The 21,784-nt window shown below is 43.4% G+C and overlaps 1 protein-coding gene across 1 annotated transcript in view; it reads right to left on the reverse strand.

The window, feature by feature from the left end:
* Positions 1 to 21,784, reverse strand: part of ACER3 (alkaline ceramidase 3) — a 74,102-nt gene that overhangs the window by 45,106 nt on the left and 7,212 nt on the right. Inside the window, exon 2 of the mRNA XM_019530454.1 lies at positions 2,082 to 2,192. Within this exon, the coding sequence (XP_019385999.1) occupies positions 2,082 to 2,192 (111 nt within the window). The remainder of the gene's footprint in view (positions 1 to 2,081; positions 2,193 to 21,784) is intronic.

Genomic DNA, 21,784 nt, shown 5'->3' on the forward strand with positions numbered 1-21,784 from the left:
CCAAAACAAACAAACAAAAAAGACTACACACAATGCCAAGGCAATGGTACAAGTCATGCTCAATCGCACCCATCTCTATGGCTGATCATACAGGCCAATGTCTAAGTGCTATATCAGTTGCAATCGAATGTAAGCACTTGGGAATCCTTACTTCAATGCTGTTTTCTCCTAGTCAGACTGCTGCAAAGTGCATACAGGCAACAGCTGCTTAATGCTGTTCCACTTAGCACTATTTTGCTATACGCTCATTTTAAATAGATACTTGATTTCACTTAGCGAGTTTCATTATAATACTCACAGTCACCATCTTGGGTCATTAAAAACACTTGCGGTCACCATCTTGGATCGTGAAATACTTTTGGTTTCACTTAACACTCGTTTCACTTAAGACTCAGTTTTTCAGGAACCAATTAAGAGTGCTAAGCGTGGGTTGCCTGCACTCTGAGGGCTACAACTTTTTCAGGCCAACTGATGGAGAAGTCAAAACAATTTTTATCCCTGTTTATTTTACACATTTAGTGATCCTTAAGGATGAAAGATTTTCTCACTCAAGATAGTCTTCTCCAAGATCCAAATGTCAAAAGTCCATTTCAGTGCATCCTTAGACACGCCTCATTAAACATGAGCTGTGCATCCTTTACTCTATCCCCAGCTAGCCTTTGTAAAACCTACTTGAAAAATTTTCCAGGCACCTTGTTAAAACTGAGTTGATGGCTCTGATGCATACAAACTCTCTGTTTGTTAATTATAGCTGGTCTTTCCCACCTACCAGTGCTACCGTGGTCTCGTCTACTTTACAAATGTTCTGCCAACAAAACCAAGTGCATCTCCACTCAGAGCCCCACCACAAAACTGCAGTCAGTAGAAGGAGTATGTGGACACTATAGTGCTGTATGCTGCTGTTAGCAGCTGCGTCAGCAGCCCGTGCCTTCCTGGGAGTGCCTTTGCATTCAGCTGACACAGCTGTTTCACTGGAGCTGCACAGAGCCATCAGAAGTACATAGATTCATAGACGTTAGGGGCTGGAAGGGACCTAACAAGATCATTGGGTCCAGCCCCTCTGCACTTTGGCAGAAAAGACAACTGGGGTCAGATCGTGGGTCCTTGTGTTTGTGTATGCAGTCAAGATATCTGGAAATAGAATCCAGTGAATGTAGACAAGGACTAACATTAGGTCTCCATATAACACACTCCATATTTTAGTATTTAAGCAATGTTAAGGCTGCTCCATGCATATGGATACAAGCTTTTTTATAGTATCTACTTAAATCTAAATAAGTCAGCACTGCCTTAATAATCCCCATACCAGCACCACTTCTTCTACCAACGGCAGACAGAGAGAAAGGAAAGGGATAAAGGACAGTGTGGACAAAGACCCAATCCTATATACCAGAAGACTAAAACTTGAGACTATCTGGAAATTCACTCTCTTTTTGCTGGTAAGGAAGAGTTTTGACTGATAGTAACATTATCAGCTCCCCAGGGGTGGAAGAGAGGGGTTCCCTCACCATAGTTTCAGCAGTATAATTTTTATCTGAGGCTCCTTAGGAACCAGCCTGTAAGTCAGCAGGCCGGAGTCCCTGGGAAGAGGAGAGGCCCTCCAGCTATGGAACAAATGCCTTAAATATGGCTATGATTAAGTGGCTGTGCTAATATAAAAGTCAAAGAGTAATTAAAAAGTAACTTGCAACCGACAGGCCTGTGCTCATCCAATTCCTCACCCACTTGTGTTATTTGTGTTTTTATAAGCATTATGAATTAAACATACTAAGTGAGTGCTAGCCTGTTTGGCAGGGACAGACCACACAAGAGAGCTTCTGTAAGTCAGCATAAAAGAAAGCAGTGTGCAAAAATACATGCGGGGGAACAGGACACATGGCCAGAGAAGATCATTTATTACATCAGAAAGTTATTTGGTGAATTCTAACTCTAGATATCAATCCTTCCAATTCATGCTAACAAGCTAAAATTTATAACTTCAGCCACACTTCTAACACAGAAAACCCTCTCTGACTGTCTCTAAGAAAGACCTCATCTGAAGTCCCTGCATAATTAAAGTGCAAATCAAATTTTACACATACCTGTGAGACTCAAATATGCAGCTAAATACCGTTTTTCAAGGCCATCTTTATAGGACTGAATCGCACCATAGATTGGAGGTAGAATGAAAATCAGGTTACTCACTGTGTTCCCTGTAGGACAGAAACCAAAGCAGAGATTTAGTATTGGGCAATGTGTACTTCAAATGAACAAAGCTGTATTCATTCAAACAAGACTTCAGTTTTCAGCAAAAAAAAAAAAAAAACAGCTACACCTTTCAGCCAGGTCCCTTTCTGCTTTGACACTTGGGCTGCAGTTAAATTTTGCTAACAGCCAGGTGGCCTTATTAACCTTTTCTTTCTTTCCATGCGTTTCAGTAACAGCAAGGCATACTACTTCAGACCCAAATGTTAAGGCTAGGTGGTGGTTAACCTTTTGGCAAAAGCCAGAAAATTATGGTTACTTTTGAGTTAGTCTAATAAAATATACCAGATTTACTCAAAGAACCTGGTCTGGTTACTTCGTTAGCACACTTCACATGTTTTACTGAAACTTTTCAAACAAATAGTAATTCTCAAATCACTTGAGTTTTGCAACTGTACAGGCTTGCTCCTCAAATTCCTTTTTCTGACCCTACAAGCTGGCTTAAACTATTTATCCCAAAATTAAAGTTTTACCTTTTTTAAGAACTGTGTGTATTGCCACACTGCATTAAAACCCCAGAAGCAGGACCCCAACCTGCTAGTCCCTGCAAGCACAGAATAACCAGCATCACCATCTGAAAGAGCTTCCAGCTTAATTAGAGACAAGGAAGCAAACAGATTGACAAGGGGAAGTACAAGGAAACTGAGACAGCATTGGTCAGCATGAAAAGCAGCAGTTGGGGTACATCAGGGAACTACCTGTTGACAGACTTTCTGTAAGCATCATAGGACAACAGGAGTTTGCAGATGGATGTTTCCTGGGAGTAACCCTGCAGTGTGATGGGTAGTGTGGGAGAAAGCATGAAACTGGCTTGTTTGAAAATCTAACTGAGGGATGATGGAGACGAGCCTCACTGGCCAAAGGCAGGAGTTGACCTCTCGATACTGAACAAGAAGACAAGCAAGGTGAATTCTGAAAGCAGAAACCAGGTTAGAGTTGGAATTGAAGCAATAGAGAAAGCTGAGCCAGAGAGAAGTACAGAGAAAGGATATTGTAGTCAAAGTAATGCATCAGGTTTCTGGAACATGAAAATGCATTGCCAGGATCTGCAAAAAATAAGTTGCAGTAACAGAAACAAGAGGTAAGGGCTCGTATGGCCACATTTTGACTGTGGGGATGGACAGGAAAGTCTGCTTCTTCAGAGGTGTTAGGCAGAAAGTGTGCAAGGACGTAGGCAGATACTGACATGGGAATGTACTGAGAAGTCCGAGGTGAAAAGGCCACAGAGGTTATGGGTCTGAGAGACAAGGAAAATGGTGATGCTAAGCATGGAGAAAGGAGATATCAGGAAAACCCTCCAGGAGAGGGAGAGATGAAGAACTATTTTAGCTCTGTTGCACATAACATGGCAGGCAGGCATTCGTGAGAGGAGGTCAGGCAGACTGGTACCACCATCAAGCTCTTAGTAACCATGACATGTTTTTGAGATGGCTTTCAGTAGGATCCCCAAACTCTATGGCTGGATCCAGATGTGCAGGCATGAATGGTTTGTGACACTGCAAAATTCTTTGCAGTGCCACAAACTGCATGAGTTATATGTTAATCAGTGTGCGGTGCTGCGCAGATGCAGTGCCATGGCAAAATATGCTACCGGGATTTCCCGGTAGCAAAAAAACCCTGGAAAAAACGTGGTGCAGAGTCCCTGCACCGAGGCATGTGAAACCCCTGTGCTCAAGTACACTGTGCCCAGGTAGCTGCGGAACAGCTGGCTGGGGCGCAGGAGAACAGCCAGCCCAGGTCTGCCTGCTGCCCCCATCTCAAGGCATTCTGCACCCCAGCCAGCAGGGCAGTCCCCCGTCTCCACATGCTGCTCCCTGGCTGGCCGGGGCACAATGTACCTCAGCATGGGGGTCTCTGTGGTGCAGCCCCTGTGCCAAGGCACGAGGAGACAGGGGAGCAGCCAGCCCAGGGCTGCCTGCTCCCCCGTCTTGAGGCATGCAGTACAGGGAGAACACAAGCTGTGCCCAACACAGATCTCCAGTTGTGGGCTGAACAGAGATCGAAGGCAGTCAGCTAAATGTTCAGCCTAGATGTGTTCATTAAATAATTCATCACCACACAGAGGCATCGAAAGTAAGCATCAGGCCTTAGAAATGCTCCCCATAGCACCCCCTGCAGCCAACACAGCAGTGTCTGCACAGACACAGTGCGCCCATTACACTGTTGCCTATACTTTGTGCAGTCACATCTGCCAGTGCAAAGTGCCTACGACACTACCTGAGTCATTCTGATGCAATTCATAGATTGTTAGGGGCTGGAAGGGACAATCGGGTCCAGCCCAATGTGGGAAGATTTTCACACCCATCTGACACTGGCATAAAAAGACTAGGTAAAGGCTCAGACAACCATAAGCAGAACTGCACAGGAAGCGTAAGGAAGTGAGTAAACAGATCTGACCTGAAGTGGTGCAAATTCAGCAGCTTATGCATGGCCACAACGGTCAGATTTGTGGAGATACAGTTATGTCATATGTCACAGTTATGTCATATGTCTTCGCACCTGAAGATTTCTTAAGAGAGATGGTGCAGGAAAACACAGGAAATGCATATACCATGCGTGATCACACACATGCTTGAGAAAAACCACAAAACCAAGTGCTCTGTAGTATATTAATATTCTAACCCAAGCATAGAGGTGGTGAGCTGTGTTAGATCTCTCCGGCCCCCTGCTACACATTACATACTTTATACAATTAACTGGTTACTCATGCAATACATTTGGACTGGTCATGCCTGCCAAATAATTATCATCATACAAATGACTATCCAGCTCTATCAAGAGTAAACTACCTACAAAAAGTTAGTGCTCGAAAATGTGTAACAACTCTTTAGCTGGTTTCTATGCAGCTTTAACCTGAGTGTGCAGCAAGGCCCTGAGATGCCACTCTGCCTTACCTCCCACCTGACTTCAGACTGAGCCAAAGAGGTGTGAGCTTTCATAGGCAACAAACTACTTAATCTGATGTTACCTGATGAAGTAAGCTGCTACCAAAGCTCATGCCCCTCTGAACCGGTTAGCCTACAGAAATGCTATGCTAGTCTACCACTAGTTATTTAAGGATTAAACAAATTAAATAACAACAGGGAAACTATATGAAGCCTTGCATAATATTTCATCTCAATTTAGTTTCACAGATGCTAGGGCAGGGCTACATCGCCACCTCTTCTCATACAAAACCTATTCTCCCCAATGTTGTGCCCCCAAGACTTTCAGGCAAAAGCAAGTGAAAGCAATTGGACTGTGTTCACATGCTTTTAAAGCCCCATTTACTTCAGGGAACACAATGAAAACTAGACAGGATTCATGGGCATTCATCTACAGCTCATAAAACCAAGACATAAGTATATCATTAGTCCAACAAGTGAACCAGAATGTGAAATTATCTGGATGACGACTAGTCAGTTCAACTGTTTTCCTTGTCCAAGCAAAGCCAACTTAAAATGACAAACCCCAGGAAGTTGGAGGCATCTCATTTTCCATGTCAGATGCTTTTCATAACCAGATAAAAATCATGTCCCAAGCAACCATCTCTAACAAACTGATTTATTGCCATGCTCCATACACAAAACAGCTTCACGATTGATCTCATCACACTTAGACCTTTCTAGTTGCAAGTCAGCCATCCTCACGCTTACAGTCATATCTGCAGAGGAAGACTCTGGCACCCAAATAAACCTGAGGTTCTGCAAACCCCTAGCTTCCCTTTGGAGGCTATCACCCTGGGGACCAGTGCCACAAAAGCTACTTCCAAAATTCAGGCATTACTTTTCCCCTACAGAAGGAAGACCTTTCTAGGGAAGGAAGTTCCCCACCCCCTGCAAGAGGCATCATGTCTCAATCTCTGTCTGTGATCATCAGTCTGAAGGAGAAAAAACAGCCAGCTGCCAAGGAAGATGACAGCCACAGAGGGTCTATCCTGCTCCCTGGATAGCTCCGGGCCCTATGCACTGCCCCTAGCCCCAGCCCCAGCTGCCAACCCTGCCCCACTCCCTCCCTCGCTGTGGGGGCTTCAATCTGCTCCCCCCTGCATTGCCATTGCACTTGGCTCCGCACTCCCAGGAGGATGCTGGCAGCAGCTTATCCAAGCACATAGCCCTGGAGGAAGCCCCACTTAAATTTCAGCATTTACTGAATGCATGATAATACACACATTTTAACATGGCCATTATCTTGTTCTTCCCCAAAACCACACCAGTGTCTCTCTTATGCTTAAAAATCAGACCAAGATTTATTTGGGAAAGATGCCCTGAAGACTAAGAGCTACATCAGTGGCATGTACGTGGCCATGTAAGCAGAGTGTTTGGCAGGTATGCCAAGCTTAGACTGTATTTGCAGCTGCATAGCTTTGTTCACCCTGCGCCTCCTTTTTGGGCATTCCCTGAAGGCTGGACTAACACTGTGCAGATTAAAATCACCTAGGCACACCAAGTTTTCAACTGAAGAGAAACTAGGACCAATGAGTGATGCTGGAGTAGGAGCAAGGCCAGTACCCTCACGCCTTTTAGCTCAATGAGGGGCCTGAACCTCTATCTCCTGCTTCTTAAAGTCCTCTACCAGGCATTGGCCAGAGCCACTTTTCAGCACTCCTAGAAACAAGGCCACTGGGCTGCCAAGGGAAAAGAGCAAGCCAGAGGGAGTTTGGGTTAATGAAGGTAATACTGCCCTGGAAGGGAGGAGCCCTGCCTTTAACAGTCTCTTTTCACCTTGTACTTCTTATGCATTGCATAAAATGGAAAGTAAGTAGTGGGATATTATCAGCCTGCTTAGGTTCCCAGGGCTCCTCCCTTCCAGGGCAGTGTCTCTCCACCCCTTCCATCCCCTCCTTGGCTATCCAGCTTCAAAAAGAGGGCTGGAAAGTGCTCTGGGCAATGCCTACACCAGGCTTGGTGGTTAAAGAAGTAGGAGATGAAGGGTCAAACCCACTCTGGCTCAGGGTGGGGCAGGAACCAGTCTCTCTCCCTGGAAAAGTGCTACTGGCCTAAAGGTGAGATAGCTCTCCTCTTACTCCCCTTTCTAGGGGTTACACCTGGGCAATCCTCTTGGATCAAAAACTGCACTTAACGAGGCACTCTGGCATGTCAAAATGAGACATTTCAGCCCTAAGCTAGAAACAAGCATCACCAAATGAAGGGGATTAGTTGCACCACGATGTGTCCGTGCACAGCCAGTCAGTCTGCTTCGCTGGGCAAAACACACACTGCCCGGTGATCCGGCAGAACAATAGGCAACATGACCCTCACTTCCAGAGACATGCCCCAGCAATCTCCTCACTGGTGTCAGTCCTGGGATTGTGCCGGGGTGAATTTGACACCCTGGTGTAGTGCCATGGCTGGTACCAGTCATGGAAGTGACCCAGCTTTTCCTGCTTCCAGAGACACACCTCTAGGATCTCCAGGGCACATCTCTGGATGTGTGGAAGGTTAAGGATCCCTGATTGTAGAGATGTGCCCAGGCAATTTCCAAAGGAAGTATCTGGAAGTGGGGAACCCTGACTTTCTCTGCTTCCAGATGCATCCTAGAGATTGCCAGGGGCGCTTCTCTAGAAGCAGAGAAAGCTGGGCAGACGCTCTCTGGGCCCGACTCTGCACAGGAATTTCTGGGGCCTACAGAAACAGGGCCCCTGAAGCTTTGAGAGTGCCTGCCCACAGCGATGGGCAAATATGGGCAGCTCCAGCTCCTTGCGCTCTCCCACCATAAAGCAAACACACATCCACCACAATAAAGCAGCACCTTACTACTACCTTTTGTTTATAGTATCAAGGCACTGACAAAAAATCATAGATATCTATTTGCTGTTGCTTTGTGCTGCTACAAAAATGTTTATGGTGGCACAAAAAGGCAATGAAAGGCAACATCTGTTACCACCCTAAATCTTCAAATTAAGTCAGACATGCTACAGACAGGATTTCGCAACTTAACTGAACACTAAAGATCCCGAATTTAACACAGACAACGGTTTTATGGCTTGTTACAATGCACCTGCTCCCTCTGCTACCTTCACTGAACTCTACAAATGATAACGAGCGTCTTCCCTTTGGAGTGGTCTTTTCTTTTCCGTAGTAAGACTTCTCTCTTTCAACTGCTCTGTGCTTGGACTCTAATGATTTATTTTGACTTCTCTTTGCTCCACGTTTGCTTCCTGGTTCACGGCATAAATGACCATTTTTATTTGCATAACGGGGTTAAACAGAAGTAATTGTTCTTCTTGTTGTTGTTGTATTAGCCCATAGGCTGTATCTGCTTCTTTCCCAGACCAGAGGGAGACAAGCTTTTGGCCCAAGATGTCCTACTGCTCTCTGCTGGAGTGGAAGGGAGACAGACTCTCTTAAAGAGAGACAGTTAGTTATGTTACCTATGTTAGTCTGAAGTCAGGCAGAAGGCAGGGCAACATGGCACCTTAGAGACTAACCTTAGAAAGGCATAACACCCTTGCCCATCTTCTTCATACATACAAAGCAGCTGACACATTTCTTAAGGGGACAGTTAGTTTGCTATGATTAACAGTAGAGCTAAGAAAATATATAAAAAGATTTCAACCTAAAACCATAAAGAAACATCCAGGAATGTGTGCACTTCAGAATAAAGAGCCCCTAAGCCTTCAATTTCATATGGGAACCCAGTAAAAAGATGCAAGAAAACAAGAATTTTGATTGGAATGCTCTAAAATGTCACAATGACATGCTAATGGAATTAAACTCTTATATCACCTACACTTATCAGCCTGCATTCTCCTTTAATCTAGGCTGACCACCTTCTGAAAATGGAAAAGCAGGACACATGCCCAGTTCTACCCCCACTCCAGCCCTCTGTCTACAAGTGGCATGGCCAGAGTGGAGCCCGTGAGTGGGGGGAGCAGGGAGGGCTCCTTGGCCTGCTGCCCTCCCCCTGGGGGCCTTTGGATGCCAGCGGGCAGGATCTGGTGCAGGAGGATGGAGAGGCTCGGTGCTGCGGCTGCCAGGAGTTCCATGCAATCTGCATTGTAATGGCAAGGCGCTCACTGCCCACCAGGCAGCAGCAGGGGCACAACTCTGTGCCACCACCATCCTCACTGTTACCAGCAGGCACGGGGTGCCTTGTCATGGTGGTGCAGCTGGTATAGAGCTCCTGGCAGCACCGAGCCTTCCTGCCCCACTCTGCCCTCCTGCACCAGGTCCCGCCTGCTGGGTTGTGGAGGCCCCCTGCGAAAGAACAGAAAGGTGGGGAACTCCAAGCTCCACAATGGGAAGCCTGCATCTGCTCCTGCCCAAATCTGGGGGGGGGGGGGCACATGCCCCCCTTCCCCCACACTGAGAGCACATGCAGTGGTGGGGAGCCAGCCCCCTTGCCATCCCCTAGATGAGCCACCCATACCTCTGTCCTGCTTCCTGGATAGCCCCAGGCCCTATGCATTATCCCAGCTGGGCAATGCCTCCAGCCCCAACTACCAACCCTGCCCCACTGCCTCCTTCACTGAGGGGGCCTCAATCTGTGCCCACCCCTGCATTGTCTCTACTCCCCCACATAGACTTACCTGCAGACAGCTGGGGGAGCTGCTCTCCACCGCTGCCTGGTTGCACTGATGGACACATGCGCACATGCACATGGTGCCCCCCACCCCTCCCCCTGGCATCCCTTTGCAGGCTGGAACTCTGTTTCTCCGCAGGGAACAGAAACCCCAAATCCCTGCACATGATACTGGGATGATAGTTGACTGTGTCCAGGGGAATCCAGGAAAAATGCTGTCCTGGAGTCATTCAACTTGGGTCCGGGATTTGAAGTTTACATTTCAGGACTTTCCCACCCAATTAGGGATGAGTGGTCACCCTATGCAGGTCCCCATCAATGCAGAGCTTATTAAAAAAAAATACGTGCAACTATTTAATGATTTCTTAATCCACCAAAAGTAATGTTATTTTTTCATTTGGTGGAAAGGACTTCTAGTAAGTCTATTAAATTAGCAGTGTACAAGTCTGAGTGGAGACTACATGGATTGTAGATGGAAAAGGGAATTTGCTAAATGGGAAGGAAAAAAAAATGATTATGCTGAAGGGGGAACTACTGGACTCGAGGGAGGCTAGTTAATGGAGTTCCTCAAGGACTGGTGTTGGGGAGAAGCTGGTTCAACATTTTCATTGGTGATCTTGGCACAAACATCAGAAAGGTCTAATGAAGTCTGTTGATGACAAAGCTGGGAAGAAGAGTATGTAAATATTATGCAAGAAGAAACAATTACACTAAGAGCCAGAGCAGAGATGGGATAAAATAAATAGTATAAAACACAGTCATGCATTTCAGGACTCAGAACCAGAATTTCTGCTAGAAGGTGAAGGCTCATCTGTGAGGAATGACAGCAAGGAGGAAGGTTTACAGCAGGGGTGGTCAAAATGCGGCACACCAGGCCATTCTATCTGGCCCGCGGGGCCCCTAAAAAATTTAGAAAATTAATATTTATCTGCCCCAGGCTGCCTGTCCTCCAGCCCTTGATGGCTTGCCAAACCTCAGTAAGTGGTCCTCTGCCCAAAATAATTGCCTGCCCCTGGTTTAGAAGTAGTAGTTGATCACAGGAGGGCTATGAGCCACCAATGAGATTCAATTATGAAAAAGGAAACCTAGGATATATAAGGTAAGGTATTTCTAATGAAGAGAAGGAAATATTAATGATATTGTACAAAGTCCTGGTGAGACCTCACCTGGAATGCAATGCATGATTCTTGCCACCTGTGTTCAAGGAAGGTTTAAAAAAGGACAGATAGAGAGGAGGGGTGCTTGGCTGATCAGGGGGGAAAACACAAAGGCTATCTTAGGAGAGGAAACTCTAATAAACTTGGCTTACTTCGCCTATCAAAACAAAGGCTGAGAGGGAACAGAACTGCTTTCTATAAATACATCAGGGACAAATACCAGAGACGGAGTAGGACTATTTGAGCTGAAGGATAAACACAGGCACAAGAGCAAATGGGTATAAACTAGCCTGGAATCAGTTTAGGCTAGAAACTGAGACAAGCTTTCCAACACAGAGAGTGGTTCTACCAGGACTGATCAGGATAGGATCTCTAACTGGTTTTAAGATGGCACATTGCAAGTTCAAAAGCAGGGTTATATGCTCCCGTTCCTTTCAATAGCAGGAGACTGAACTCCCTAAACCATGAGGTCCCTTCCCAACACTATGGAAAATGTTAATTTAATCTGTAATCAAGGTGGGGAGCAGACAAGGAGATGTCAGGTCTGGCCTTGCAAATTTTCACAACAATTTTGCAAACCTATTTTAATACCTGGTATTGTTCCAAACTGATGTTTTATTTGCTAAGGACGTTCAGTTACAGGAACGTACTAGGAACAAAACCAAATTTATGCAAATATCAGTTCCACAGACAATTATACTCCCAATTCTGTCCTGGGAAGTATAACTGTAATTGCAACAGAGCTTCATTTTTATCTTGAAAATACAATGGGTAATTCTAACTTCTAGAACATGCTGAAACCTATTTGGTTTTTGCATGTATAACCAGCATGGGTAATTACAGCCTTTCAGATAAATGTATATAGCACCAGAGTGTACATGTTTCTGTACAAGAGGAAAAAGCAGTACCAAATGTATTCAGACATTACAATGCAAGGGTGAAGGTACAGTGCTGAAAAATAAAAAGGGTTACAAATAAAAAATTACTCATTTGTTTTTAATAAATCTGGAGTGCTTTTGCAAAAATATAGTTGGTCTAATAAAAGATATCACCTCTACCACAAGTCCTGACTGCTTTTGTAGAGTAATAGGGCACCCATAACTTTGTAGAACTTGGCCAATACATATACTTATTTCCTGAGGAGGAAAGAAAAAAAAAAAAACCCGCTCACTTGCAAATTGGAAACTTACTTCTACAATTGACATGAAAAAGGATCTCGTACAATAAAATCAACAAACCTAGAAAATGGAGTCAATTTTCTACAAGATGCAGTCAACAAAAGAAACTAAGCAAGAAATCAAATATGCTGAATACATTATAAACAGCTGCAATATATACCAAATTCAGTAAACATGAAAAAGAAAGGAAACTGTAGAATGCCACCTTAATCCTCTGGCATAACGATCTGTCTAATTTGTTGAGTGTTAAGGGATCCTTTATTCCCATGTTTGTATCAAGGACAAATGTTAGATTTATGGACTGTGACAATCCTTTCAGATGTTAAAATGTTCTCTATCTCGAGGACAAGCGCAAAATTATGACTCTGCTGTAGTTTCTAAGAGATGTGAAAAATGGGTGAAAATAGCAAGTTAATTATAGTGTCCGAGGGTGTAAAAAGGAAACTTCTCCTGTTCATTTATTTTTGTTGTAGAGAAAAGCTAATTTGCAAGCAGCACTAACAAACATGCAATGCATTTTTTCAACACAAATCTATATTCTATTATGACACCAAATCAAACAAAAGGGAAGGTGGCATTATATTTTTAAACAGGCTTTGAAAAGGATACACCAACTTTGCATTAAAAATTACTTTGAAAAATAATAAAGATGATTGGTCTAAAATTAAAGACTTTGAACATTTTACATCTTTCTGCATAGCTAGTTTCAATGTATTCCCTACAGTGGGGAATAAACACAAAACAGCAAGAGAAGAAAATAGTAGTTGTGAAGGTTGCTAAAAGACATCATAACAAGTGAAGGGCCTATTTTTTTTTAGCACTAGTGACTTCAAAATCTAGCTACTTCCAAAAATAAAGTGCTAGGTACTCATTTCTGTATCATGCCTTTGAGTTCTGGCAATTCATTCGGATAGCTCTAGACGACACTAACCAAAAACTATTCAGCTACCCAAGATACTGATGAAGAAAACGGGAAGAAAGTTACAGATTCAGGAGTATCTGAAACAGTAGATATTTTTCTGGTGTCTAACTGCAGTAGTGAGTTCAGTATCAGGTATCTTCCCTCTTAAAGCTGTGGGTGCTTGACACAACACGCAAGTTGGTGGCTGGTGTGCTCTGAATAAGTCTTATGTGATGCCCTGATGCAGGGAGGGCCTTCTCAGCACACGGAAAGGGAAGGATGAACATTTGGAATGGAGCACAAGAGAAAGAAAAAAGCAGCAAAGGGTTGCGAGTTATATGGCTCCAACCATGGAAGAGACAAAATGAATAGACAAAAAAAAAAAAAAAAAAAAAGTGAAAGGTGGAAACGCACTTATGCATAAGTGCAAAGGGTACCGTGGAGGAGCTTAAATCAAATGCAGAAAGCATCTTTTAGTTCTCCTATGCAATATGAAGTTTTGTTTATCTGGGAGAAATTTTACAATCTTTGAATTCTCCTTTGCCTGATGAAGGGCGTTTGAGCCTGAAAGCTTCCAAATAAAGTAACATTTTTGCAACTATCTAGATGGTCTAATAAAAGATATCGCCTCTACTCCCAGAGCTTTGTCTGCCTATGCCTTTAGACCAACACGGCTACAACAAATATCCCTGATACAGAAGGCAAGGATCTTGAAAAGGGTTTGAAAGACTCCTCAAAAAGAATACAAAATCAGTCCTTTACATCTAAGAGAGGAGTAACTGTTAGCACCTACCACCATCACAACATCTCCAAGTTCGAGCCCAGAAGGGACTTGGGCATGCAGGCCCTGTGGGATGCAGCATCTCAAAGTTTAGAGGTCTGGCTTCAGAGGCAAATCCACAAACCTAAGGGAGGCGCCTAAATTTTCTATGCTTTAAATGGGAAGATTTAGGTAGGCAGGACTGCAGTTCAGAACACCCTACCCAACTAAAAAGAAACAGGAACGAGAGGGAAAGATCTAAAATCCCACTTCCCTTCCCTTGCTAGATACCAATGAGACAGGGTCAGCATGAAACCCCCTCCCAGATGTGGGCAGCCTTTGATTACAAAGGAATAGTTTCCTCTTTTCTAGCCAGAGAAACCTCAACACACACCTCCTCTCTCATCTTCCGGGAAAGTGCTCTAACCACCAGGCTAGAGGCTGTGCCCTGCTGAAGATGTGCTACTGAATGAAAAAAGGAACAAATGAAGGAATCATGAGATCAGAGATACGGTAAGCAAAAGGGAACCTGCATGAAGAGGGCACGCCCCTGTGAGAACAGAGGACTCCTGGGCCTCCTTAGGCATTCTGCATTAGAAAGCCATCAGATGAAACGCATAAGCAGTGATAAGGGACAGAGAGGATTACACTGACCTCCCTCCTCTCCCCCATGTCAGGCTCTCTCTCATTCTCATCAACCACATGGAGATCATGGCTCTTGCATTCTCTGCACAATGGCCTGGCTTCTCGAACAGGAGGGCTGGAGAATGCCCTTAACATCTCCTTGTCTAGATCAAGGAAGGCCTAGATCTCAGGTCTCCCAATGTCAGAGCAACCATTCTAACAATTAAGTCATTTTGCAAAAGCAGGCACCATTTACTGCTCAGCCTGTTTTTTTTAATGAAAGTGGCCATAGGTGCTGAACAACACCAGCAGCTGGTATGCTCTGAACATGTCTACCAGCTGGGACTTCTATAGAAACATCTAGGTTGTGACTCTCAAGCAGCCTTAGACTGAAGATAGGTACCAATGCATGCAACACTGTCAAGACGGTGGCATTTCTGGGCATACACAGTAGCTGAAATTCAGCATTACCTAAGGGGTCAGGTGGGTCTCCTGTGGCTCACTCTCTTGGACTTAAAGCACCTACAATTCCATCCAAGTCTCATTTTAGGTGCCTAATACCTATTTGGATCTGGTCCCAAGGAAATTCAAAATTTGAATATACACAGCAGAAACCTGTTGCCTGTGTGTATATATACAAAACTACTCAACAAGTAGCAACCACATGTCATATTTCAGAAATTCCTAGGATCATTCATATTACCTGGCATGCCTTTATAAGTCTTCAGAGGAACCCACCAAGAATTAGAAGTACAAGTCACTCATTTGTATCTTTTACAGTTCCCTCCTACATCTTATCACCAGAAAGACAGCAGAGCAATTAGGTTTTCATTTCCACGAGCCATTTTTAATACAGTCGGTGACAGACCACAATGACAATATTTAAAGAGTGTGAGGAAGTAAAAAATCCTGTCTCCAAATGATAAGACAGAAGAACCTCAAGCAGACAGAACCACGTCGTCTGAAGCAAAGTTTGGGTAGTTTCTCATCAGTAATCTTCTTATTTTGCACACTGCACAGGACCTCCAAAAATACAATGCAAGGCCACACCAGGCTGGAGAACTGGATCAGCACTGACAGAAAGAATAGGGTCAGAGTAAGGACATCTCATTCTTGTAAGGCGCGTTTCCTGCAGATGTCTTCCTTCCAAATATTAACTAAGCCTTGACCTTGCTTAGCTTTGGGTGGTAATCTTAACAAATGTCAAAGTAATACAGCTATGCCTTGTATTAAAAGTAATCTAGTTCACCCTATACCTGGGAAAATGAAGAAAATATTGAAGACAAGTCATAGGACAATAATTGAGCAGTATAAACAATAAATAGAAACATAAGACCATAAAAATGAGCAATGATAGATAAAGATATAGATAAAGATATAGATCTATATATAGATCTATTTATAGAGACAGAGATATAGAGATAGCTATATATATATATGCAAAACAGCAAGAAACGCAAAGATGCAAGACATCATACCACAAAGCAAAGGTTAACTCATGCTTACATAGCCTTGGGCAAGCTCAGCTGAAGTACAGAAGACATATCTTGGCACTGTGTTATGAAGAAAAAAAACAGGAATAGGAGAGAGTTCAGAAGGCAGCAGAAGTATCACAGTGTAAAGGGTTGACCTTATGAATGAACTAAGTATCTCTACCTTGACTAAAGCAGTAATTAACAGGGGGACAGCAACTATCTGGAGGGGTTGAGGATGGAGAGGAACTCTTTGGATTGTCACAGGAGGTATTCTGATCAGCAGTAACAAAATTAAGAGATTCAGGTAAAACTTCCTGTAAGCAAGCTCTACTGGCAACAGAAAACAAATCACTCATTACAAGACAGAGCATGTCAAAAATTAAATTGGACATGCAAGAAGATGTACTAAGGACATCTGGTACTGGCAGAAAAAATGAACTGGCAGCAGCATGAATAAGGCGTGACATCCAAATTCTCGCATTAATAAAGACTTCTGCCGGTACTGTGAGAATGCCAAAGCCCACTCACCCTGCAGACCCCACAGGAACAGCTCGCTGCTTCAGAAGCATTGGGGCCTCTTGTGGTGGACCCGCTCTCAAGGATACACCTTGGTGCAGTGCTGATGGCAAACTGAGGCACTAAACTTTGGGCACAGAAAGAAGTAACAATTGTACAAACATCAAAGGACATGGATGCAACTGCTTTGTCTTTACCATCTTGATCATAATCTTGATCTTCATGATCCTGATCTTGTCTGCATGATGCATGATCTTCAGGTATAGCAAAACCTCTCTAACTTCAGCTGTACTTTATGCAGGGTCAAAGGTACACTGCTACAGGATCATGCAGTTACAACAGTTGCCTCATGCCTGCTAAGGCTCATGATCGCAGCAGCAATTCCTCCTTCTCTTTTAAAGCAGCTGAAAGGTCCATTTGTCCAGAGCTGCCAACTCCTGAAACTCTGCAGGACCTAGGTTTTAGAACCACCAGAGCAGCAACTCCCACCCCTTGGGCCTGTCTTGTATATACAGATTTATTCTGACTCTTTTCTAAAAAATAAAAAAATAAAAAAATAATAATAATAAAAAAAATGGTGGACAGGTAACTCAAGTGCTGCAGTGGGTTGGGGATGGAGACATTCACAGCTTTCAAAATAAACAATTAAATATAACAGCCTACACTTGGTCTTCAGTCCTATTGCTGCCTTATAAGCTGTTCTGATCTGTCTCAGGTGATACATTATGGCTTACTGGTTTACGTGTTATGCTGCAGTCACCAAGTTCATTCTCCCTGAGGTTTGGTAACAGCAATTTAGCTGATATTTTTATATCAAGGTAAATATGTTCTCTACAACATTTGACTTTCCATTTGTCTTTAATGAAAAGCCTAGGGGGCAATTAAAAGAAAAAGCCTTCCCTATCCCTAATAGATATAATATATCCTTATATGGCTCATTGCCCTAGGACGGTGGGGCCCAACTTTTTGGTGCACATGGCACAAATTAGCCCCGCACCCTCCCTGAGGCCACCTCCATCCCCTTCTGTTCACTTCGCTGCTCTGCTTTCTGCTCCTACTCAGTGCTCTCTGCCCAACATGCTACTCTGCTTTCTGCTTCCTGCACTGTGCTCCCTGCATGATTTCCTGCTCAGCCTTCTGCTTCCTGCCTTATCTGCTGCTGTGCTGCCTGTCCCCTCCTTGATCTGCCACGTACCACACAGATGTGGCACTCATGCTGCAGGCCAGCTACCCATGGCCTAGGAGATGGTCTTGGCACAGCATCCCAAAACCTAGACTTACTGCCCTTCTGACAAAAAGGGCTGACTCTGCAAGGTCAAAACCTTCTGCCCTGCAGAAGCAACATGGAAGAGGACATACCCCTCAGCATTTTCCAAACTTACTTTTTCTAACCGGCTTATGGTGGCTAACTCAGAGCAGTATTTGATGTAACCTAAGATTGCGATAATCTACCTTCCCACATCCTCTGAGAGAACAAAATGGACTCTTACAGATTCTTGGCAATTGAATGGACTGGATTACAAGGAACGACCATTTCACAGAATTAGCTGAAATTAAGCTTGGGTTTGTCCATATCTGTGAAATCTGCAGGGTGACGGAGTTGCATTATATCCTCCCATGGGGAAATGATTCATCTTTATGTGTTTTGGGTATAACAAACCTGCAGGATGATCCAAGCTCAGAAGACAGCATGCAGAAAAATCAATCATTTTCAAGTATGCATGTAAAATTGAAGGTATAAGCAGTTTGAAATTTCTAATAATGTATCCAAACAATACATAAAAATTGTACTGAAAGCAATAAAATCATAGAAGCATGTTTATTTAAAGCTGGAAAAGGCTATGGAAATATAGAAACCAATTCATGCTGAGGCTGTGCAAAGAGGTCCAATATTCTCCAAACTCTATCTAATATTACATCATTACTAGGCAGACTTTATTAAAATTCATTATGCTTTGAAGTTGCTGAACAGACTGCAGGCTTCCAAACTATTTTAAATGTCATCTTAGGTGGCAGACCAAAGGTAGTCAACTTGGGAAAGCAGCAGTCAAAAAATGGGCAAGCTGCTATATTTATGAATGGTCCAAAGAATCTCTGGTACCTTGGTTGTAACCAAGCCAATGTGATCAACTTTCTTTATAACTCTGATTTAAGGCATCCATTTTTTCTTGCTCCGACTGCCCATGCTATGCAGGCAAGATAACATGTCAAATGTCCTACCTAACTCCTTTGAAACATCCTTGATGGGCCACCCAATTGCAAACCAACTCTCCTGCTCCCAATAAAGCCTGTAAACTGAACTGTAATACGAGTCTTTTGATTAGCTTAATCAATAAGTTTAAGAGTCACATCTTTAGGCAAAACCAGAGCTACTTTGGCTAACAAACAAAGCTGTTATACTCTTGATTTGGTATTTATCACATACTACTTTGCTCCAGTTTCACTCTCTCATTCCCTGCTCTAGTCGTGGCTTTATTTAATAATACTCACTTACTTCCTCATAACCGTATCTCTTCTCTGAAACCCAACTCTTGCAGATCTTACACCCCTCCATGCTCTTTTGGTTGCCTTTGCTTCCCTTCATAATTCAAACAATCCCAACCTTTACTCACTACTTACATTTGTTTTTTTGCTGGTCTTGACTACCTTCACAGAAAATCCTAGGATTGGATAGATTTCTTTCACCACTACTCTGCTCTATTGTAAAATCTTCCTTGGAAACTCCTATTTCTCCTCCCTACAGACCAAGCAGTTACTTTCTACTGTCACTTTTCTCCAAGCTTCCCTACCAGACCTGCGTCAAATGTCTTTCTAATCCCTTTGGTGTAACAACAACATCTACCAAGAACTTTCAGCTGTGCTTGCCTTGCCACGTCTCAGTTCCTGTAACTTCTCTTCTGCCATCAACTTTCAATCCTCCTTCTTTTCCCTCTAGCAATGCGCTTCCTCACCTGCTACTACTGAATGTGGCTTAGCATCCAATAAATTAATACACCTTATTTTGTCTCCATTTGATATAAGAAAAACCAAATGGCAATTGGCTATGCAGTTGTAACTGTACTGAAAACACACGGGCTGGGGACAGAGGTTGCACATAAACCAGTTTCAGTGATCAGAAAGTGGTTTAAACCTGCAACAGAACATAAATTCAGTGCACATAAACCAGTTTCAAAATGTCCAGAACCAGTTTAAGATAAACGTGGTTGAACACAGTATCAGGCTTAACTGATTTGGGTGAAACCGGTTTATGGAACTTCTGTCCCAAACCCTAGAGATGTATTTAGCTATCTATTGAGCACTGTAAATTAACTCAGTTGTTTACTGAGCACTACAGAAAGAGAGGAAGACAGTGGTCCAAGCCCCAAACTCTTTTATGATCTAAATCTGTGGTCCTCAACCTTTTTAGACTTGAGGAACCTCTTTTGATAAATTCAGGCTCCCTGCAAAGAATAACAGCTCTCAGTTTTCATTGCAGAAAGATTGCAAAGAGCTCAGAAAGACCAGAACGGGTCAGAATGTTTCTGACGCTAGATTCCTATTTGAAATCTCTGGGTTTATCTTGTGAATCATGCTTGCATACTTAACAGTGCCTATATTGCATGGCATTTCTTGGCACCCTTGAAAGGATCTTATGGCACTCCACAATACCAAGACACACTGGTTAAGAATCACTAGTCTAAACAAAAGCACGAAGGGACAATACACTGAAAGGTCAGCAGGCTTTTTGTGATTAATACAGCTTAGCCTAACATGCAGTCACAACTGCTGGTGGGTGGCTGGTAAGGAGGGATGTGTAAGAGGAAAGGCTGACAGCTTAAATAAACAAGGAATGGAGTCCCAAGTGTGATCATAGAAAACAGCATGAAGAATACAGGAAACTTTCAGGAAGACAGACTTGAGACAGATGTGCAAGGTTTTCAGTGAAGCCAAAATGGATTTGAAGATGAGAACAAGCTGCGTGAGCTTGCCACAAAAGGCAAGAGGAGGTTAATGTAAGAATGCAGGGGAGGAAAAGAGGGGTCTGTCGGCTGTAGACCTGGTCAGTGACTGACAGACCACACTGACTAGTGTAGACTACAGACCTACCAAAGCCTCAGTTATGAAGAGTATGTGCTTAAGATGATATATATTCAACAATCAGTAAGTTTTCAGTTAAATCATAAGCAGCAGCCCCTGGGAAAGTAGAATAAGAATCTGTTTATCAAGTCACTCATATTACAATAGACCAAGAATGAAGAGCTGCTTTTTGAAAGTGTGCAACACGAGCTATAAGCAACAACTGATGTTCTGCCTTTTGATAATAATTAAGTTGTATATAATCAGCTAGAATCCTATAATAATAATATGTCTTTGTTAACCTGTTGTCAGCGTTGGCCACTTTCAAGGTCAAGTTGCAGAAGTGTGGCTGGAGCAGGCCACAAAGCCTGATCCAGAGTGAAGCTTCACAGACATCAGAACTGGCAGCAAAGTAAAAGAAGCAGAACATGGCAAGGAGCACTCCTAGGTGGCAAGGAAAAGACAGAAGAGGTTCTTTTTCCCAGAACTGTACTTTTCCTCAAGGACACAGACCCCCCAGCTCATTGGTATCTTCCAAGTCCACAGGAAAACATGTTCAGCCCACTTCCCAAAGACTCACTGGAACAAAGAAATCTGAATAATACCAATCAGAAAAATTATTTAATGAGCCGCATATAAATACTGGGTGTAAGCAGGGGGAAGCTTTGCAAAGACCGCTGCAAAATCAGCTCAACCTGCTGCCAGCCTCCTCCCTTCTGCATCTCCATAGCCAGGTATAGGTGAAACATCTGTATTGTGCTGCTGCAGATAGCTAGACAGACAGAGACAAGTGCTTATCCTTATGCTTTGGGGTATAACTCAATAAAAAGGTTGGGTTATAGGCCTGTCTCTTGCCTCTTTTCCTGATTTGGATTGTAGTAATACCTTATGTGCTAAGAGGGAATGAAGGATCACTGGGAAATGTGATTGCATCTTGATTTAGTGTTCAATAAGGATAATCAAGTAATGGAACAGTAACTGTCTCTGAATTCTGTGTCTAAGCTCGCAAAGAAGTCCTGATCACAGATGGGCTGTAGTCTTCTCTCTCAAAAGACCAAACAGTACTGGGCTTTTTTCTGGTAACAGGTTAGAATCATTGAAAAGGAATTATGTTTTCAAGAAAATGACATTTTCTTTGGCTGAGAGAGGGGAATGACAAGAAAGCACAGAGGGAGTTGGAAACAGGAAGGGAAGAAACGTATTTGGTATGGACAAGAGTTTGAGCAATGGCACAGAGATTAAAGCAGATTCATAAAGGTCTCCAGGGCTGGAAAATGTTGCCGATATCTATTGCATTAAGGACCAGGCTATTCACAAAAAATGACTGTTGCAACATGCAACACTCCAAGCACATGGCCCCAGACTTTAAG

This window comes from Crocodylus porosus, unplaced genomic scaffold (assembly GCF_001723895.1).
Source record: "Crocodylus porosus isolate Cpor-Errol unplaced genomic scaffold, CroPor_comp1, whole genome shotgun sequence".
Taxonomy (NCBI): Eukaryota; Metazoa; Chordata; order Crocodylia; family Crocodylidae; genus Crocodylus; species Crocodylus porosus.